The 18,768-nt window shown below is 28.1% G+C and overlaps 1 protein-coding gene across 1 annotated transcript in view; it reads right to left on the reverse strand.

Annotated features, from left to right (window-relative positions):
* LOC123301146 overlaps nucleotides 1-18,543 on the reverse strand; it is a 28,169-nt gene extending 9,626 nt beyond the window's left edge. Inside the window, exon 1 of the mRNA XM_044883883.1 lies at nucleotides 18,417-18,543. Coding sequence (XP_044739818.1) covers nucleotides 18,417-18,434 — 18 coding nt within the window. The 5' untranslated portion in view covers nucleotides 18,435-18,543. The remainder of the gene's footprint in view (nucleotides 1-18,416) is intronic.
* Between the last annotated feature and the right edge of the window lie 225 nt (nucleotides 18,544-18,768).

The following is an 18,768-nucleotide window of genomic DNA, read 5'->3' on the forward strand; positions in this document are numbered from 1 at the left end:
GGAAAAAGTATGTGATATATTGAGGACTAAATAACTATGTGATCTTGTATAAAAACACGGCAATTTACTGTTTTTTTTTTTCTCGTTTTTCTGCAATCATCCAGTATGAAAGTTAATATTGGAAGAAGTGTACAAAAAATATTAGTACCCGTAAGGTCTGACAAGTATTTTTACGGTGCCTGATACATTGTCACTTGAGAGATCGGTCAATTTCGGTCAATTTTTTTGTACGCTTTTTATGTCAACTTTCATACTTTCGATTGGAAGACATAAGAAAAATGCAAAAAGTATGCACCAAAGGGATAGAGAGGAAGACAGATCACGCCTTTTCTTATTTCAGATTGTTTTACCATTTGTAGTTCTCTTGAAGCAAGACCACTTTCACTAGCGCTTAAATTTCATAGAAACTATGGCCATAGTTTGTTCGTAGACACTAGAGTACCTAATAGTAAAGGCGTTTCCTCTTAAATTGATTTTAACAACTGTTATGTCTGAAGATACTTTTTTCAGCAAGATATCATTTTTACAGATCTAAATATCTCAAAAATAACGTCCACAGAAATTATGACCACAGCGTTAATTAATAAAAAGCTCTGTGACCAACAGCAAAACAGTTATCAAAACGAACTTAAGGTGAATGCATCTCCAGGGATCTATGGACAATATTGTTCACCCCTCTTTCTGCGTTTGATGGCATGAATTATCCCTTATTTTAAAACTTATCATGCTGGCTAATAACGGAAACTAGACCATCGGTCTAAAAATGTACCGTGTACCGTACCGATTTGGTTATTAATATATATTTTGATCAGTTTGTTATTTGTAAATCATATCTGTAATAAAATAGCCTATACAGAATAAAAAAGAAAGTAAATTAATATCGATATTTTATATCACTATATATTATTTATCCATAGCCCCTTTTAGCCACGGGTGATGCACTGGCGGAATTCTGCACGGGACGACTAGTAAAACTTTTATTTTATTTAAATTTTTTTCAAAAAATTCATTTCGAAATGAGATGCTAAGATATGATGATGGTAGGTAGTAGATAAGTTAATAATAAATGATTTGTTGTTCGTTTCTGTTGGTTTTGTTTTGTTTTGTTTTATTATATTATATTTATTATATTGTTATTCAATTTTGTTTTGTACCATGTTTTGTTTGTTTTAATATTAATAATAAATAAATCGGGGAGCACTATACAAAAAAGGTATCTATCTCTCTATCTAACTTAATAAATGTCCGGTTTAAAACAAAATGTACTATTATTATTATTATTATTATTATTATTATTATTATTATTTATTCATAATTATTATTTACTAATAATTAGAGAATAAATTTTATAAAATAATGCGAATTTGAAAAAGGTTATTTAACTGTATAATGTCTGTGTATAATATATTGCTGATATTCATTGAATGAGCTTTGTATATTTGGATAGTGTGTTTTAGAAATTAAGGATGTTATTTTATGAATAGAAAATAAAACATATGACTTGGATGATTTGACCAAATTGAATAACAAGACCAAATTTTTATTATGAATAAAATTTATTTAAAAAGTTTCAACTTCTTGCTACAGAAAAAACTAGTACAAGTACAAAATTTTGAATTTGTTCACAATACAAATATTTGTATATTTTTTGACCAGGGTTAAGCAAAAAAGTACTATTGCGATTTTTTCGAAATAAAATTCTTGAAAAATTAAATAAACAATATTCGATTTTAAGAAAAATGTGTTATTTTTTCGATCTCTGAGGGAATTCGCTTAGCTAACGTAGCTCCTGCTCTACGAATTTTATATTATTTGCGATTTAAGTCAATATTATTGCGAAAACGAAAACAATGAATATATAATTATTATTCAATTCAACTTGGTAACGCTAAATGTAAATTTTTATGTAGCAAGAAATGAAATCTTTTGCACTGACTATTCAAAAATAACGTCTTTTTATTCTTCTTAAATTTGATATAAATTTCATTGTCTCCTATTTTTTGTTTTCAAAATATAAGCGTTTGCAAGATATAAAAATTTTGATTAACATATTTTTTTATAGAGATGATGTTTTTTAAACAGATAATACAGCTTTTTTATATTTAGTTGTTTTCGAGATATTTGCAATAAAAGTTTTTCTGAAATGGTCCAAAATTTTGGTGTTGGGTTGACTTTAAAGACACTAATTTTATTTTACCGTGCTCAACTCATTAAACTATGTATATCACCAAAAGTTTACCTTGTTTCCAGAATGTGAGGGTGGAAATCTACTATGTCTTTTGTACTATATCTTTGAAGTGAACATAAAGTTTTGAGATAAGTAAGTATAAAAGAAATCATGTCAATTGCAATGTGAATATAGATATATGACTACTACACATTTACATACTTATAGTACCTAATAAAATAAACTATCAATTTACACCGGATGTTTTTGAAATATTTAATATACCGGTAAATACAAATTGGTCACTTGTTTATCACTTTCAAAAACCAAAGGTTTTATTGGCTATCCACCAGAGATACACTTTGGCCATAGGGCCCATTGTGATACCATATACTTATATGTTTTACCACCTTTTCCGCAGATCATTTCATTTATCATTTGCTCAATTATTTTTAGAGGCTGGGTACACCTTCTTCATGCATACCATGTACTACACTAGCCCATCGCAACCATTATTAAATTAATTTTTGTTATGACGGCGGGAATCGTATCCGCCACCATTAGCAAACCGGGTACGTATTTACATTCGTGGTCATTTTTTTTCCTTATCGATATCGTACGAACAAAAAATGGTATCAACTTCTCTCAGTTGTCGATCGAAACTTATGAATGGCAATATGAATCCGAAAAAAAATGTCGTGATATTTGATAGAGTCGGTTCATATCGGTCGAGTTATTTATTAATTATTATTAATTTTTTTTATTTTTACACTTTATTTTTCTGGGATGCTTGTCGTATATATCTCAAGGGTCGCACCGTACCCACCTCACGGCTTGTTTATCACGTTTTAAGCCCCCTTCAACAGCTTTATGAAAGCATTCAGAGTCCCCACGCTACGCCTCACTGATTCGTTATTTTTCACATTAATTAATAGGAATAAAATTTCAAAAATTCAAATTGATACGAAAATTAAGAGGTAATTATTTGTACTGCGTAACCAATCACTCGATGATAATTTTTTCACGACATATCACGCGCGACCATACACACACAAATTCTCTCTCTACTAACTTAGTGGCACGATTAACCCATGCTAACATGCTCCTATTACAGGTATGGCCAATCCGTAGAACGCCTTTTAATATTATTTACAGAGTTAAAGCAAAGACAAAATACCGCAAATCCGTGCTAACTCGATCCTATTGAAAGCATGGTCATAAATTGGGTATGTTTTCCTTAGATAATTATATGAATTATGTTCTCGAAGGAAATCATTAAGTGATTATAAACATCATTTTAACATGGAAAGTTAATTTGTGGTAACTCCTTCTCCCTACCAGCATTAAGTAATATTTGATGCTGCCTGCATACTGGTTTTAACATGATAATCTGTCGATATACTATTTATCGAATTATTTTAATAGCAATTATTAGTTTTTCTGTTACTGCTATTACATTCTGTATATGAATTTTGTATACGCAGAATAAACAAATTGATAAAACATTTTTGTCGTAGATACATAAATAATTTAATAGGTTTAGATTTGTCTATTTTATGGTCGAAGAATATATATTTATAAAATTTATACAAAACTGTCATAAACAATAATGTAAAACGATATAAAGCGGATGTTGCCTGTAAAAGAAAACACATTGAATTCTTTATATATAATATTGTGATTGTGAAATATATTTATTTCTGGAAAACTACCAACAAGGAAATAATTTTCTTACATTTATTTTTCTTTATTGCGAGCGAGTATTTATATGTTTATACATAATTTAAAAATTTACTCTCCGTGTGTAAGTTCTTTTACTATTATTTTTACCTCTATATACACAAAGACTTTAAATGTTTTTATATGAAGATGATCCCTGGGATTATATTTAACTTCCCGGAGGAAGTTAATGTAAGGGGGCCTTTTTTCAAAATCTCCAGTTTTGCATATTTTTGCAGTTTGCAAACCCTTGCAATGTGATGTTTGAAAGTGTGTGTCCGTATATGCGTATGTTCGTTCGGATTCTTCCGCCTCGATTATCTCACGAACCAGATATGACATTAACAAGTGACTGGGCTTATTCGACGCGTAATCGCGTATTTAAGAGCTGAAAGAGTTTTCAGCATAATTAATCAAACCGTTTTTAATGGTAATAGAAAAACTGGAAAAAGCTGAATAAATAGAATCTGAAAAGTAGATAAAACACATCATTTATCTATGGAGATAATAATCGTTGCAGGATAAGCTGCAAACCTTGTTCGAAGAATAATCTATGAAGGCTAACAAGACTTCTTTAATGTTTTTCTCCCTCTGGGAAGTAAGTCGTGTGAACTACAGGGGTCGCACTCACGCCACTTCAGTACAACACCGACTATATACTGCCAATTTTTGATAATTAGCCTAAACAGGTTTCCAGTGATGCTTTATAATTTCAATATAAAATTTAAACTTAAAAGTAAGTAATTCTAAACTTTGATATAATCTTTTTCATATGTTCACGCACTTTGATAATTAGTTCATATTTAGTTTTATCAAACCAACCTCAAAACTGTCAAATTTTACCTACATGGAATTTTCAATTTTTATAAGATTATGAATTATGATATGGATATTCAATAAATATACATTCGGTATTAAATTTCTATCAACAGATTTGTTCAAAATTTTTACAATAAATCAAATAATTTTTGAAATATTCATAAATAAAAATTCAATCACGATTTTAATGATGAAAAGAAATTATTGAAACATTTCTCCATTGACATCAGCGGAGAGCTGATGTCTATTTTATTGGAGAATATCCGTTATTTTGTTATTCCATTAGGAAGATACGCACTTGAATAGCAAATACAAAAATATTCTTGTCTAACACTAGATGCAAGAGAAAATATGTTGCCTAACAACTTAAAATTGCAGAAATCGGAATTTTTAAGATACCAACCAACGGACATAATTTTTTTCCTTTTTTAGTGTTAAGCAAAACGATTTGCATTTGTTACTCAATTATCTTTCTAATAGAATAACAATAAAAAACGGATATCTGTCAAATTGAAGGGTATGTTTATCATTTTTAGAGATATATTTATCAATGAAAATGCATGCTGATGGGCGCCTAGGCAGTGCTTTTGTTCTTTTCTGACTTAATACATTCTGGTCCTGATAAATTCAAAAAATAAATTCCTGAATTCTATTTGTGCAATTCACCACTAATACCGGATAGAAAATTCGAATTGGTTTGTTAAAAAATTTATTTTATTTTCTATCCCAAAAAAAAACAAAAAAACAAAAGTTTAATTTTTATGGTCTATAAACGTATTTAACGATGTACATATCCTGTTAATCGTTAAATATGTGATAACAAAAGAGATTAATGTATATACAAACACATATTGTATTATTTTTATGTATTTTATGTACGTATGTATTATAGTAATGACCTCATACCAGAAGTTAAATGTACAACAAATACATAAAAGTACATTAGTGTTTTGCTTTGTCTGTGTGTTTTTTGTGGTTCTATTTTATTATTAATATTAATAATAATAATAATAATAATGTTAATTAATAACCAAATGACTGGTATATAAAAATAACCATATCATTATAATCATTGGTTTTTATTATACTTTTGTGGAGATGATACGATTCAACCATGACATATGGTTTTGGACCAAATACAGTACGATTTGTTAAAAAATTTCATTTCGAAGGAAAATTATGACATAAATATGCTGTTTATTCAACTGCTCAGATGATGAAAATAACTTTCTATAACTGGCTAAAACAGTATGTGTAGTTTAACGATAAAATGCTAACTTTGTATGCGAGAGATATTGAGATTCAAACCCAACACTTCGAAAAATATATCTTTAATGTTGTAAAAATTCATAAATTTAATTATCATAAACATTTCTGTAAATATTAGAAAAAAAATCAAAGGATAAATTACTGTTTAAATGATTTGCCGCACCTTCACCAATTATCAAATGTTTGGTTTCTGTTTGAAACATAGCTAGCAACACTATCCATTAAATTACCAACACTCTCAATTAAATTCAAAATCGGTTCATCCGTTTAGGCACTTCGATGTCACAGACATACAGAGAAATACAAGCACTTAGCGGTCAAATTTATAACACCCATTTTTTTTAGTTCGGGGATTAAAAATTGGGTCCCTTAGACGATGGAATGAGTATTTTATGAAATATCGGTTACAGTTGTTTAGGGATTACTATATCCCAGTGCAGTTTTTTAAGTCGATATGAATTAATACATCTTGATTACGAAACTTATCGGTAGATTTGTCTTGGACAATAGCACTATTAATTTCAGTGATAGCAACGAAAAACTTTTACAGGTTGACGTAAAAATTGCTTGAAATGGTTCAGACTCACATCATACTTTCTGTTATCCTTCAAATTAAAGTAAGTATAAGCTGAGACAAACAGTCTATAAAAGTCACTGACACAGTGAAGTAAACACACTGTATAAAAATCTTGTTGGTATTTAACCTTGTACATGATTAATTTTATAGATAACAAAAAGGTTAACACTTTACCTCTAGAGGTAACATTTAATCTTTTAAATGATAAAAAATATTTAATCATTAATTAATCCATTTTAATTATTTCTAAATCAATTAAATTGCTATTACTTTCTCACATAAAACTATAATAATTATGTTTAACTATAATTGATATAATCAAACAATAATTAAATTTGCAACCTTCTCGAATCTGGAACAGATACTTTTTTCATAGGATTTAAAGGTAAACTTTTTCATAGGAGTTATTATTTCATTAAACCATAAAAATTCGTCCAATAAGTTCAATTAATTTACAGAATCGTTTTCATAATAATGAAGGAAATATGCTTTGAATTATTATACTTTCAAGTGCAGATTAGTATTTTTTATTAGGTATTTTGATTGCAAACTACTAAACGAAAATCGATTTTTTCGAAAATACTGAACTGATTAAAATTTTTTTCTCTTCTTGTCAATGTATACATCATTATTTTTGATATATGTACAAAAATATGCATTTGAGGGGTTAAACCTCCTTAGGATGGTATCCACCCCTCAATTTGACAAATTTTTTATGGTTTTATAAAGTACTAGGTGGCCTTATATTATTTTACATTTACTATTTTAAATTTTAACAGAAATCTGTAATTGAAAATAATGATCATAGATGGAGCAGTAAAATGGCAGAATAAATTTAAAAAATTTTATTTTTTAAATATATGTTTTTAAATTATAGCTCATGTGTTATTCTGATATGTGAGCTATATTGTTGTACAGTATCATTCAAATTCATTCGCAAGTTTTTGCGTAAAAGCGTAACAAACAAACTAACATCCTTACTTTCACATTTATAATAGGGATAGGGACTAACTCTCTCCTAAAATTCAATAAAAATACTATACGTCCAAACTTTTGAGAGATAGTTTAAGCAAAATGACTGAAATAATAAACGTATGTCTTTTAAACTTCTCATTATATTCTGTGTAATTATGATGGTCAAAAAAATTGAAAAATTAAATAGTATGACATGAAATTTTTTATTAAATTCCCGCGTGGATAAATGTTTTTAAGAGTGATTCATTTGAAATTAATTTTGACAAAATGCGTGTAGGTATAATTAAGCTAACTATAAGATGTTGGTTTTTATTTTGGGTAATTATTATTATTAAATCATAGAAGTAATTATAAATGGTACTTCAAGCATTTAGTAAATTTTGGATGTCAAAGTCAAGTGTTCAGTGTTTTTGATGCTTAATACTTTTTTAATTATATGAACATAGTTCATGAATCAAGAAATGAATATCGAAAATATTCGGCATTCTTCGTTTAACAACTTAAGAATTTTGAAAAAAAGAAAAAAATGAAATATTTATTGATAGTAAACTTGTAAGAAAAACCCATATTATAATGTGTCTTAAACTCTCTGAAATGTCTAGAAGTATCTTATTTAAATGGGAGTGTCAGTCTATCAGTCAATCAGTTTGCTTTCCTTAAGGCTTTATTTTATTTTAAACTAATTTTCTTTATTAAATGTTAATTAAATATTTTAAAATTGACGATAAACGCGAATATATTTTTGCAACTGTTTTCTTACTTTTTTTTTAATTAAAAGTTTGCTAAGAATATTTTGTTTCATGTGTGAGTTCGTGCAACTGTGGGATAAAACTATTACTATCTCAGTTAAAATACAAATGTTTTTACGTTTGGATTAATTTGATCGGTCAGTGTCCTTTATTAAAGTACGTTCATTGATCGCTATTTTAAATATCATCACTAAGTCAATGGCATCACATATATCACTGTCTAAGTCAATAACATTGACTGATTGAGATACGCACCTGGCTGTAGCATTTAAAACTAATATTTTAAAATATAGGCTGTGATAGATTCGATTATTAGTTTGTTATTTTGCCGAAATAAATATTTGTTGGGGCCTTTCTCTCATTTTCCTCTGCCAATTTTGTTTCGGGTACGGAACCCTAAACTCGCACTTAAAAACATAGCTAAGAACACTTTCCATTAAATTGCCTTTCAAACGAAGCCAAAAACATTCAAATCGGTTCATCCGTTTAATCGCTTCGATGCCACAGACAGACACACACATATAGCGGTCAAACTTATAACACCCCCTTTTTTTAAGTTCGGAGGTTAAAAAATCAAAATTTCAAGCAAATTATGTAAATTTGATTTTTGAATTTGCAGTAAATTTGGTTTTTTTATCGGTAATACTTTTTAATTTAAAACAACAGAATACTACCTATAAACATGATGCGCCAAAAGCAATCAGCAAAATTCGAATATTGATGCATTTTACGCAGTATAAATAAGAAAAAAATGATATCGTGAGAAGTGTTTTTGAATAATTATTCTAATAAAATTTACACTTGCATGAGTTAGAGTCTTTCATGTCTAAAGGCCCGAATTGTTTTGAATGTTCAGTAGTGTGAATGTTTTATGTAATGACCTCTAGTATTTTAGGGATAAACGATTCAATTTTTGATACCTGAATTTACAATATTTCATATTATTTAATTTAATTATTTATACATAATTACCATAATAATATTCACAATTAATTTCTCCCCTGTTCCTCTTTCTCTACCCTTCCTATACCTATAATAAATGCCTATGTTTATATAAATAAGTGTAATAATGTATTTTATATCAATAAACACAATAACAATATCTAGTCTCTTATGGAAATACAAACAATAATAATAAATATTTCATCACTATATTATAATCTATAATATTATATATCGTTAGACTGTTTTTGCTTGGTGCGTTTATTGCTGAAAAGCGTTAAAGTTCTTAAAATTTACATTTTATTTGTTTGTTGAGAATTTAAATATAAAACATCTATATATGATGTGTGAATATAGTACAGAATCATAATTTACTATGGTTCATATCCCTAGTATACTTAGGATCAACCCCAACGATTATGAAGCAGTTCTCATAAAATATAATCTTTATAGTTTACTCTAGGAAATCACATAAGATAAGGTATGTGATTGAAATATTGAAAACGCTACATATGTCTGTTACAGATATCCAATACTCTGAGCATCCAGCAACTGGTATATTTTAGACTTCTGTTCCCTACTTAAATTTCGCTAATCAATAATCATCTAGATTCAAAATTTAATGCATATACAGAGTGTTTCTATTATTGTCTGCAGAAATAATGTCTCCTGAAAAATCTAAGGAAACAGAGATGAAAATGTTATTTTCCAAATTTGGATCTGAATCCTAATTTACGAGATAATTGCCTACTCTTATTATAATCAATTAATAAAAAATACATTCCCCAAAATCAAATTAACCCAATAAAACACTACTTAAACAGAGGGTGTTTTATCATAGTGCAAGGAGTCTCTAAATGCAAAATTACTACAAAAATATTCGTACGATAGGTCGCGTACAAAACTTAATTTACAAAGAAAAGGAGTGTTATAATACTTGGCTTTGATGGGTTAGTTTTTATAATAGAATAAGTAGCCAAATATACTTTTTTTTTGTAATAATTTTGCATTTAGAGACTCCTGCCACTAGGACAAAACACATCCTTTGTTTTATGGGATGAATTTGATTTGGAGGAATGTATTTTTTATTAATTGATTATAATAAGAGTAGGATAATTATTTCGTAAGTTAGGCCTCAGTTTTAAATTTGGTAAATAACATTTTTTCATTTTTTTTCTTAGCTTTTACATGAGTCAATAGTTTTGCAGTAAATAATAGTACACCCTGTTTGTTACCATGTATAAATAGTAGATACTATTATGTTGTAAGATTCAAGGTTCATCGCTTTGCTTATTGGAAATTTGACCTCCTCTAAATTTAAATACATGTTTAAAACTATATAAAACTGACATAAAAACTGAGTCAACAATAACCAATGATTTGTGTTGAGTATGATTTATAAAAAAATTTGCAATGGGGGTCCTCATCCAGATTTTTTGCATTTTTCACGAAAAAAAAGTAAATTTGACTCTACATTCTACCCGAATGTATAGATACGAATATACTCGATATAGAAAGTCAAACTATAAGTGTTAAGATTAAGTTGTATTCCATTTTAAATGTATTAAAAAAAGAAAACTGGCATTGTGTATATGAATGCTTGTTTTTGACAGCCCACTAAGTTTATGTAATAGGCAGGTAATGCCTTTAATATCTGAGTGAACTGTGATTCCATAAAACTATTTACTTTGCATTATTGTGTTAATTATCGCGCAAAGCAGGCCTCAGATCGAAAATTGGTAGATAACTTTTTCCTTTATCTTTATCAGCTTATTCTGTCAACGATCTACAGTCAATAATAGAATACCCTGTATACCAATGGGGTGCAAAAATTCAAAGTTTCTTTATTGCAAAGTTTTGTATATCTATTTATTCATTCATTTCAATTATTTTTTTCGAGCTGTATTAAATGGCAATATGACCATGTAACAAAATTAAAAGACTGCCATAGGTACTTGTTCATACTTTAGATACTTTTAGATTACAAAGCAGCATCAGAGGCATCGGCTAGTTCATCATAATATATAATATAATATTAAAACAAATAATTGTGTTTCATGTATGAAATAACATACAAAACAATATTATATTATTTATTATAACAACAATTAAAACAATAAACAATAATAAATATATACCTATAAAGAGAGATATAATATAAATTAATTGAATGAATATTATTTAAGCATAAAGGGCATTAATTACAGGGTTGAATACATATTAATATTATCATTTTAATAAACATACAATTATTGGGTAAATATTTGTAAAATATTGTATACAATGTATATATTACAGTATTATAGGTATACACTTTAGTCACTTAAAATGATATCATGTCAGGTATAATGTGTTTTAAATCACTATGAAAGAGACATATACCAATCAGAATTCCTAAAAAAAAACAGGGTGTTATAAGTTTGACCGCTAAGTGTGTGTCTGCCTGTCTGTGGCATCGTAGCTCCTAAACGGATGAACCGAGTTTGATTTTTTTGGTTTCGTTTGAAAGGTAATTTAATGAAAAGTGTTACTAGCTATGTTTCAAGTGCAAGTTTAGGGTTCCGTACCCAAAAAATTTTGTCGGGGTGTAATAATAAACTTAATTTAGCAATTTCAGATACAAAAATCGGCAGTTAATTTCAAAACATTGGTAGTTATGTATTTAAAATAAGACAAAACAATCAATTGACTGATTTAACTCTTGAAATACCATATATGTATAGACAGTGTTGATGACGAAATGTTTCTTTTTTCACGTCTCGTAAACATAGAAAGATATCCACTCTTAAATAGCCACATACAAATTACTGATATTCCCATATAAATACATACTATAAAATTTGCACCTATAATTAGCGCCCTCGTGCGTAAACAATGATGTTTACAAAAAAATGTTTCTTTATAGGTGCTTTTTTATAGGGAACATTTCTTACATTTAATTGTTTGTTCTATCTCTAACGGTTTACAAGATGGGTTCTATGGACCCAAGAACTAATTGATCTATGTTGCTCATTTACGAACTCTACCTCACATTTTACGTCTTTTGCATGCTATAAGAATTTCAGCTTGATATCTCTTTTTGTTTTTGAGTTTTCGTGCTTATAGACAGACAGACGGACTAATTAGGTGACTTTATGAAGATCTATACCAAAATTTTTTCCGTAGCATCAATATTTTCAAGCGTTACAAACTTAGGACTAAACTTAATATACTATATATATTTCATATATACATGGTATAATTACTTAATTTTTAAGTACAAAGAATTGTTTAAAAAAAAAAAACAATTCTCACTTGCCAATCCTCATTTTATTTTTCTTTGATTTTTGTGTTGACTTGAATATTCTTATTTTAGAACAGTGCCGTATGTCAAAATTAAGAAAATGGACTCCAGCACTGTCCAATTTCATCAACAATTTGACCATTAAATCAAATCATTGATAAGCAAAACAATACCACTTAAGTCACACTGTATTACCTACATACAGAAAATAACAATAAATTATAGTTTTATTATGTATAAATTTGTTTATCAACCTATTAAAAACGTGATAATCCAGCAAATATCATCATTTAGATATTATCCAAAAATTTATTTTAGTTTACTCATTTCTACAATCTACAAACATCATTTAGATCATTGATAGAACAAAATTCGAATTCATCGAATACTGAAAGTGTTGCTAAATTGAAACACAGTTTGACAACCCTCACCGATGGCCATCCGTGTGTGATTCTCTCTAAAAATGAGCTGAAACGTATTTGCCCAATTTTTGATTTTCTATTCCATTTTTGAATTACAATGATGAAATTGATACGACTGAACTGTTTAGATTATTTTCTATGTATAAATGATTTTCGACAACACTGCTACTGAAAGTATAAGTAGGTAGCGGTGGTGAACTTGCAAACAAAAAAATATATCCGTTGGTTGTTCAAAATTGAAAGATATTCACAAATGGCATAGGAAATGATGTCAGCAAGCAAGTCTATGTGAAATTAGTTGGCAAAAAATGCAGTACAAATCTGACAGCCATGGGAAGCCATGGTGACGTCCGATCAATAGGGAACATCGATGATTTTTTTTTCTTAACAAAATATCAAAATACCGTAAAAAATATGACAAAAAAAGGGAAATAAAATACAAATCGTGTAAGAAATACGAATGATATAAGCATATATGAAACTAATAATTAGGTACATATTAGATAGAAACATCGGACATGGTATTTGACGTCATCTACTATATTTGCCATGTTACTGTTGTTATGTTGTTACTAAAACTCCATGCTAAATTATGTTTTGATAGAAAGAGATACAAGCAAATCATTGATAGCTTTTTCTTGCTTCTTTTTAGAGTGTCAAATAGTAAAAATAATCCTTCCCAGCTGTTTTTTACGTTAATGAGCTTTTATTAAAGCAGAAAAAAAATCTTAATTTAACACATACATAAATATCACACAACAATCATCGATATTCCATATTGATAATACAATGGAAATTCTTTGGTTTGAGCAGTGTAAAATTATTAGTACGCCTATTGCAACAAATCATCAATATAAATTAAACATTATTGCCAAACAATTATAAAATATGAACCTTTGTACAGAGAGATATTTGTTGTTAAAAATTGGGGGATGTCTTACAAAGAAAAATTATTATATAACTAAAGCAAATTAAAAAACAATAATTTTTTTATTAGTATTCTCTCTGTTTGTTTTTGTTTTGGTAGTTGATGGACTTGATTAATGAACTTGAAATTATAAATACAGGGATATCTCGTAATAAATATTTTAACCCCATGTCCTAGTAACAGGAAAACATTGTGCGATATTTTAAAACGATATATTGTGTGGTATTTTAATAATACTAAAACAAAAAATTGCTCTGATATTAGGAAAAGAAGCCACTCACATGACCCTTACGAATCATACATTCAACTTCTTAGATGACAAAAAGAAGTTTGTATGTGCCTAAAACACTTTAATATTAATTTTTGTATTGGTATAGAGATGTGTAGCTCAGAGATCAAATAATCGTATTTCTTATATTAAATAAGCGGTGCTGAGATCTTAAACCGGAACTTGGGGGGATAAAATTTTTAAATATTTTCACAGAAAAAAAATCTTAATGTTATTATGCAACAATTGGCAGAAATCGCTTTCACCCTGGTCCGGACCAAATTTAAAGATATGCTGAAAATTTTGATTTGGATTTTCAGACCAATTACAAGAGTTTCACTAATGCAGGAAAGTTCAAAAGCTTCCAAATTGAAATTTACTCAAGATTTGTTTTTCAAGAATATGGAATTTTAAACACTTGTAAACAAGTGAACATTTTGAACTTTTTCATACGAAATGACTAGCTACGGCTCACACTGCACGCTTACACCTAGAATTTCCAGTTTAATTTTTCCAAATGCTAAATGAATTAAATAAATAAACATTTCGATGTTGAAATCCCCCGCTTTCCATCAAACATCTCATGTTCGAGTTCCCAAACAAATGTATCAACACACCAGCTGCACGTGGTCAACAATAGGAAGTATTTCTCGTCGCCACACAGATAAATTGACTGCGTGATGGCAAAGTCACGAATGCATCCACTGAAGCGTATTAACATCACACGCAATTGATAAAACTCTGATGATAAGAGTTTTATTAGTGTTGGAACAAGAGTCAAAAATATTTTCGTCTCATTTCTATTCAATTTTCGCCAAAAACATCCTCAATCAAGGGAAGTGAAATATCTCGGAATGGCCCAAGAAAGAGAACTTTGTTCCGCTAAGAAACGAATTTATTATCGCTAAGAGAACCTGCATACAGTCTGTACAACGCTCTACTGGATATAATACAGTACAAATACAGCGTAATCGACTTGTTTTAGAAAAAAATTAATTCGTCTGGTAGCTAGGCGGTGCGCCTATAGTTAAAAATTTAAATTGTTTTTTGGAACTCCAAATGTGAAATGCAATCTATTTATCTAAAATTGGATATGTTGATATTGTTGTATAAGACTGAAATGCTCTCATAACAATTAGATTTATTATCAGTTCATTGGCGTGGTTTTTTTAGATTTAACCCTCCCCCTCACCTTGCATTTCTACGCACAGGGAAACAAAGGCATATTTGTTTATTCTTATGGCTTACTCTAAGTTTGATTACAGTTTATTTAGAAATTTTAACAAATAATTAACGAAACTAATTCTTGTTAATCAGATTCAATAACTGTAAGGGAAATTTGATGTAGAATTGCTTGTATTTTTCTGCGACAGCATTTATAGCCAAAAAAAAAAAAAAAAAAAAAACTCTTCGAGATCCAAGATTGCAACTCTCTTTTCGTCACAAAATGGTTTTTTAATATGAATTAAATTAAAATAGCTTTACTTTATTTTTCATTATACTGTCTGTATAGCAAAATGATGATGAAATGTTATTCTGCAACACCCTTTATATTTTCTGCACATATGGATAATAAAATACAGAAAAATGTTTTTCTGTTTGTTTTTTGACAAATAATTATTTATTTTACATTTTGTTTTATGCTAAATGAAAACAAAATTAAAAACAAAAATTATGTTTAATTGGAGGGTACAGCACAAAAAAAAAATCATGGGAGGATGAAAACATATTATTGAAATAAATTATTATTTTACAGAATAAACAAAAGTTATATGTTTTTCCATTTGCCATATAATAAAAATTACTTAATTATATGGTACGGTTATTTTATTATTATCATTAGTATTTGTTTTTTTTTTTTTTAAATAATGAACTTCCGATTTATTAATATTAACAATTACATTTTAATTACTTCTATTTTTTATTAAATTTTTTTTTTTGTATTTGATATGAAATTTATAGCTAATTTAAATTATTTCATTTATTTTATTAATTTTCGGGTTTTGTTTTATAAATTGTATTAATTGTATTTAATAAAGGTTTTTTATGAGCATCGTTTTTGTAAATTTTTATTTTTCTTTGCTTTTGCACTCTGTATATTTACAAAACCTTTAGACGGTTCTATACACGTTTTTCAATGGTGTGAAATCATTATTTGATGTGAAACTTTATAAGTTTTATTAAGACTCCTCTTAAATATTTATTGGTGGAAAAAAATATTTATAAAGAAAAGCGGTTTTTCAGATAAAAATGGTTAAAGTTACATTTGAATACCCTTTTACTCTATCGATAGTAAACGATATCGATGCTTGAAATTCAATTGTAACTTTAACCATTCTTATCTGGGAAACCCGTTTTACTTTATGAGAATTTTTTCCCACCAACGAATGTTTAAGAGGAGTCTTAAAAAAATTATAAAGTTTCACGCAAATCAGATAATGATTTCACGCCATTGAAAAATGTGCATAAAACCGTCTTAAAACAAAACATAAGTTACAGCTTTGAGCTTCATCAGATATGTTCGGTAATTAAAACAATACACAATGATCACATCACAGAAAACGTCAAAAATAATATAAAAGTAGTGAAAGCTTTGGAAATACTTTCCTTCAAAATAATTTTATGGGAATACTATGTTTTGAAGAATTTCAAATTAGAATGGTAGCTTGAAGAGTAAGTTTCCAAGTTCACTCAGAGGCTCGAGATTTACTGTATTATCCTATGTGTGTTATACCAGCACTCTCGTTGATTATTTCAGTTCCTTAATTTTTTTGAGAGACTGATTACACGGCCCTTCATGCATATACTATGCACATCAGCCAATCACAGTTATTTAAATTAAATTATTTTGTAACAGCAGGAATTGAATCCTCTACTCTAAGAATACCGCATGCAAAATTAGTTATGCTGTAACTAACTGAGCGACTTAAGTTGACGAATTTTGTTCTTCAACGAAATAAACTCATTTTCAATTATTGTAAAATTAAACATGTGTTTAAAATTTGCGTAAAGAAATTTTTTTTGGCCAAGGTTTTGGAAACTTATTGTTACAATTTTATTATATTAATTGCTCCTTCTTCAGGCAAATTCATATTTCATAGTTCTGGAAATACGTTAAAATACGCAAAAATTTTCAGAGAGAAAATTTTAGGTGTTGAGCTTAAGAACATTTTACTTATTTGCTATTTTCAATACTAATATCAGGATAAATATCCCCTAAAAGCATTCGTGAAAACTAGATCCGTGAGATAAGAAAAAACTTTTGGGTTCAACTATCTAGGGCAAGATATTTTATAGCATTAGAAGAGTCAGATATATAAATGAATTAAATATATATTAAACAGATAAGCAATTTTCTTATTTACGGATAATTGTGGTATTATTTCTTCAGAGATCCTTAGTTTAAAAAAAAAAAAAATTGATAACTTAAAATAATATTAATTCTATAGAAAATGTAGGAAAGCAATGTAACAAACACGTTTAAAATAAGCACTTATGTCCAGTGGCTGATTTAGGCTTGATGACGCCCTAGGCTCGGTTTGATATGCCGCTCTTTCGGTCGCCATTTATTTGGCTTTCAAAAATTTTCGAAAATATAATTTTCTGACTTTTTTCGAGAATTTTTCACAAGACCACTAGTTGAAGCTACTTGCAAATTTTCAACAGCATATCTTTTATAGTTTTGGAGAAAAAGTTTTGTCCTAATTTTATTTTTATTTAAAAAAAATTATACTTTTGTTTAAAAATTAAAAAACATAGGAACGTAAATGTTTTCTCAAAATTGTTCAATTCATCAATCTTTTTTTTTTTGTTAATAATCCATAATATTTTTCAATAAAGACGAATATTGATAAAAGCAAATTGATCTATTAAAACATTAGCATTGCGGCAAATTAAAAAGTAAATTTCATCATTAGATTATTCAATACATGTTATAGAAAAAGTTCGGATTGCTCCTGAATTGGTTCGCCTTTGAAATTTTCGATTATTTTGCCGCCCCTAAAATTGGGTATCCCTAAGCCCGGACCTCACGAGCTTAAGCCTAAATCTAGCATTGCTTAAGTCACTTTTACAACCAAATTATGACTCAAAAACCATATAGTATTTTTGATTTGATCTGAAGGAGAAACATAGCTAAAATATATACATGTATTTTTTTAAATATTTTTTCAATCAGTTCAAAATTTTGGTTTCATTTTATCATTTAGACTTTATTCGTACTGATTTTGTATAATTTTATAACTGCTATTTTGTATTAATTAAAATTAAAAAATAAAATAAAATAATTAAAAACTCACATTAATTAAATTCCACATTTTGCGTTGTTGAAATTTTTGTTTGTTTAAACAAAATCAAATGAATAATTCAATTCTGAGTTCCCGTGTAAATTCACACTTATCACAAATAAACTTTTTTTTTTTCAAAAAAATCAAAAAATAAAATATTAATATATTATTGAATCACTATTTTTATAAATATATTAATATCATTATAAATTATTAATATTTATATTTAAAATGATAATATTTTTAGGCAATAATAATAATAAATGATAAGTTAGAAAGATGGAGGAGATCATTGCTGAATGGACCTGAATGGTCAAATGAATGAATATTTATTTCTGTGCTTGATTTTTATAATATTGTAAAA

This window comes from Chrysoperla carnea, chromosome 1 (assembly GCF_905475395.1).
Source record: "Chrysoperla carnea chromosome 1, inChrCarn1.1, whole genome shotgun sequence".
Taxonomy (NCBI): domain Eukaryota; kingdom Metazoa; phylum Arthropoda; class Insecta; order Neuroptera; family Chrysopidae; genus Chrysoperla; species Chrysoperla carnea.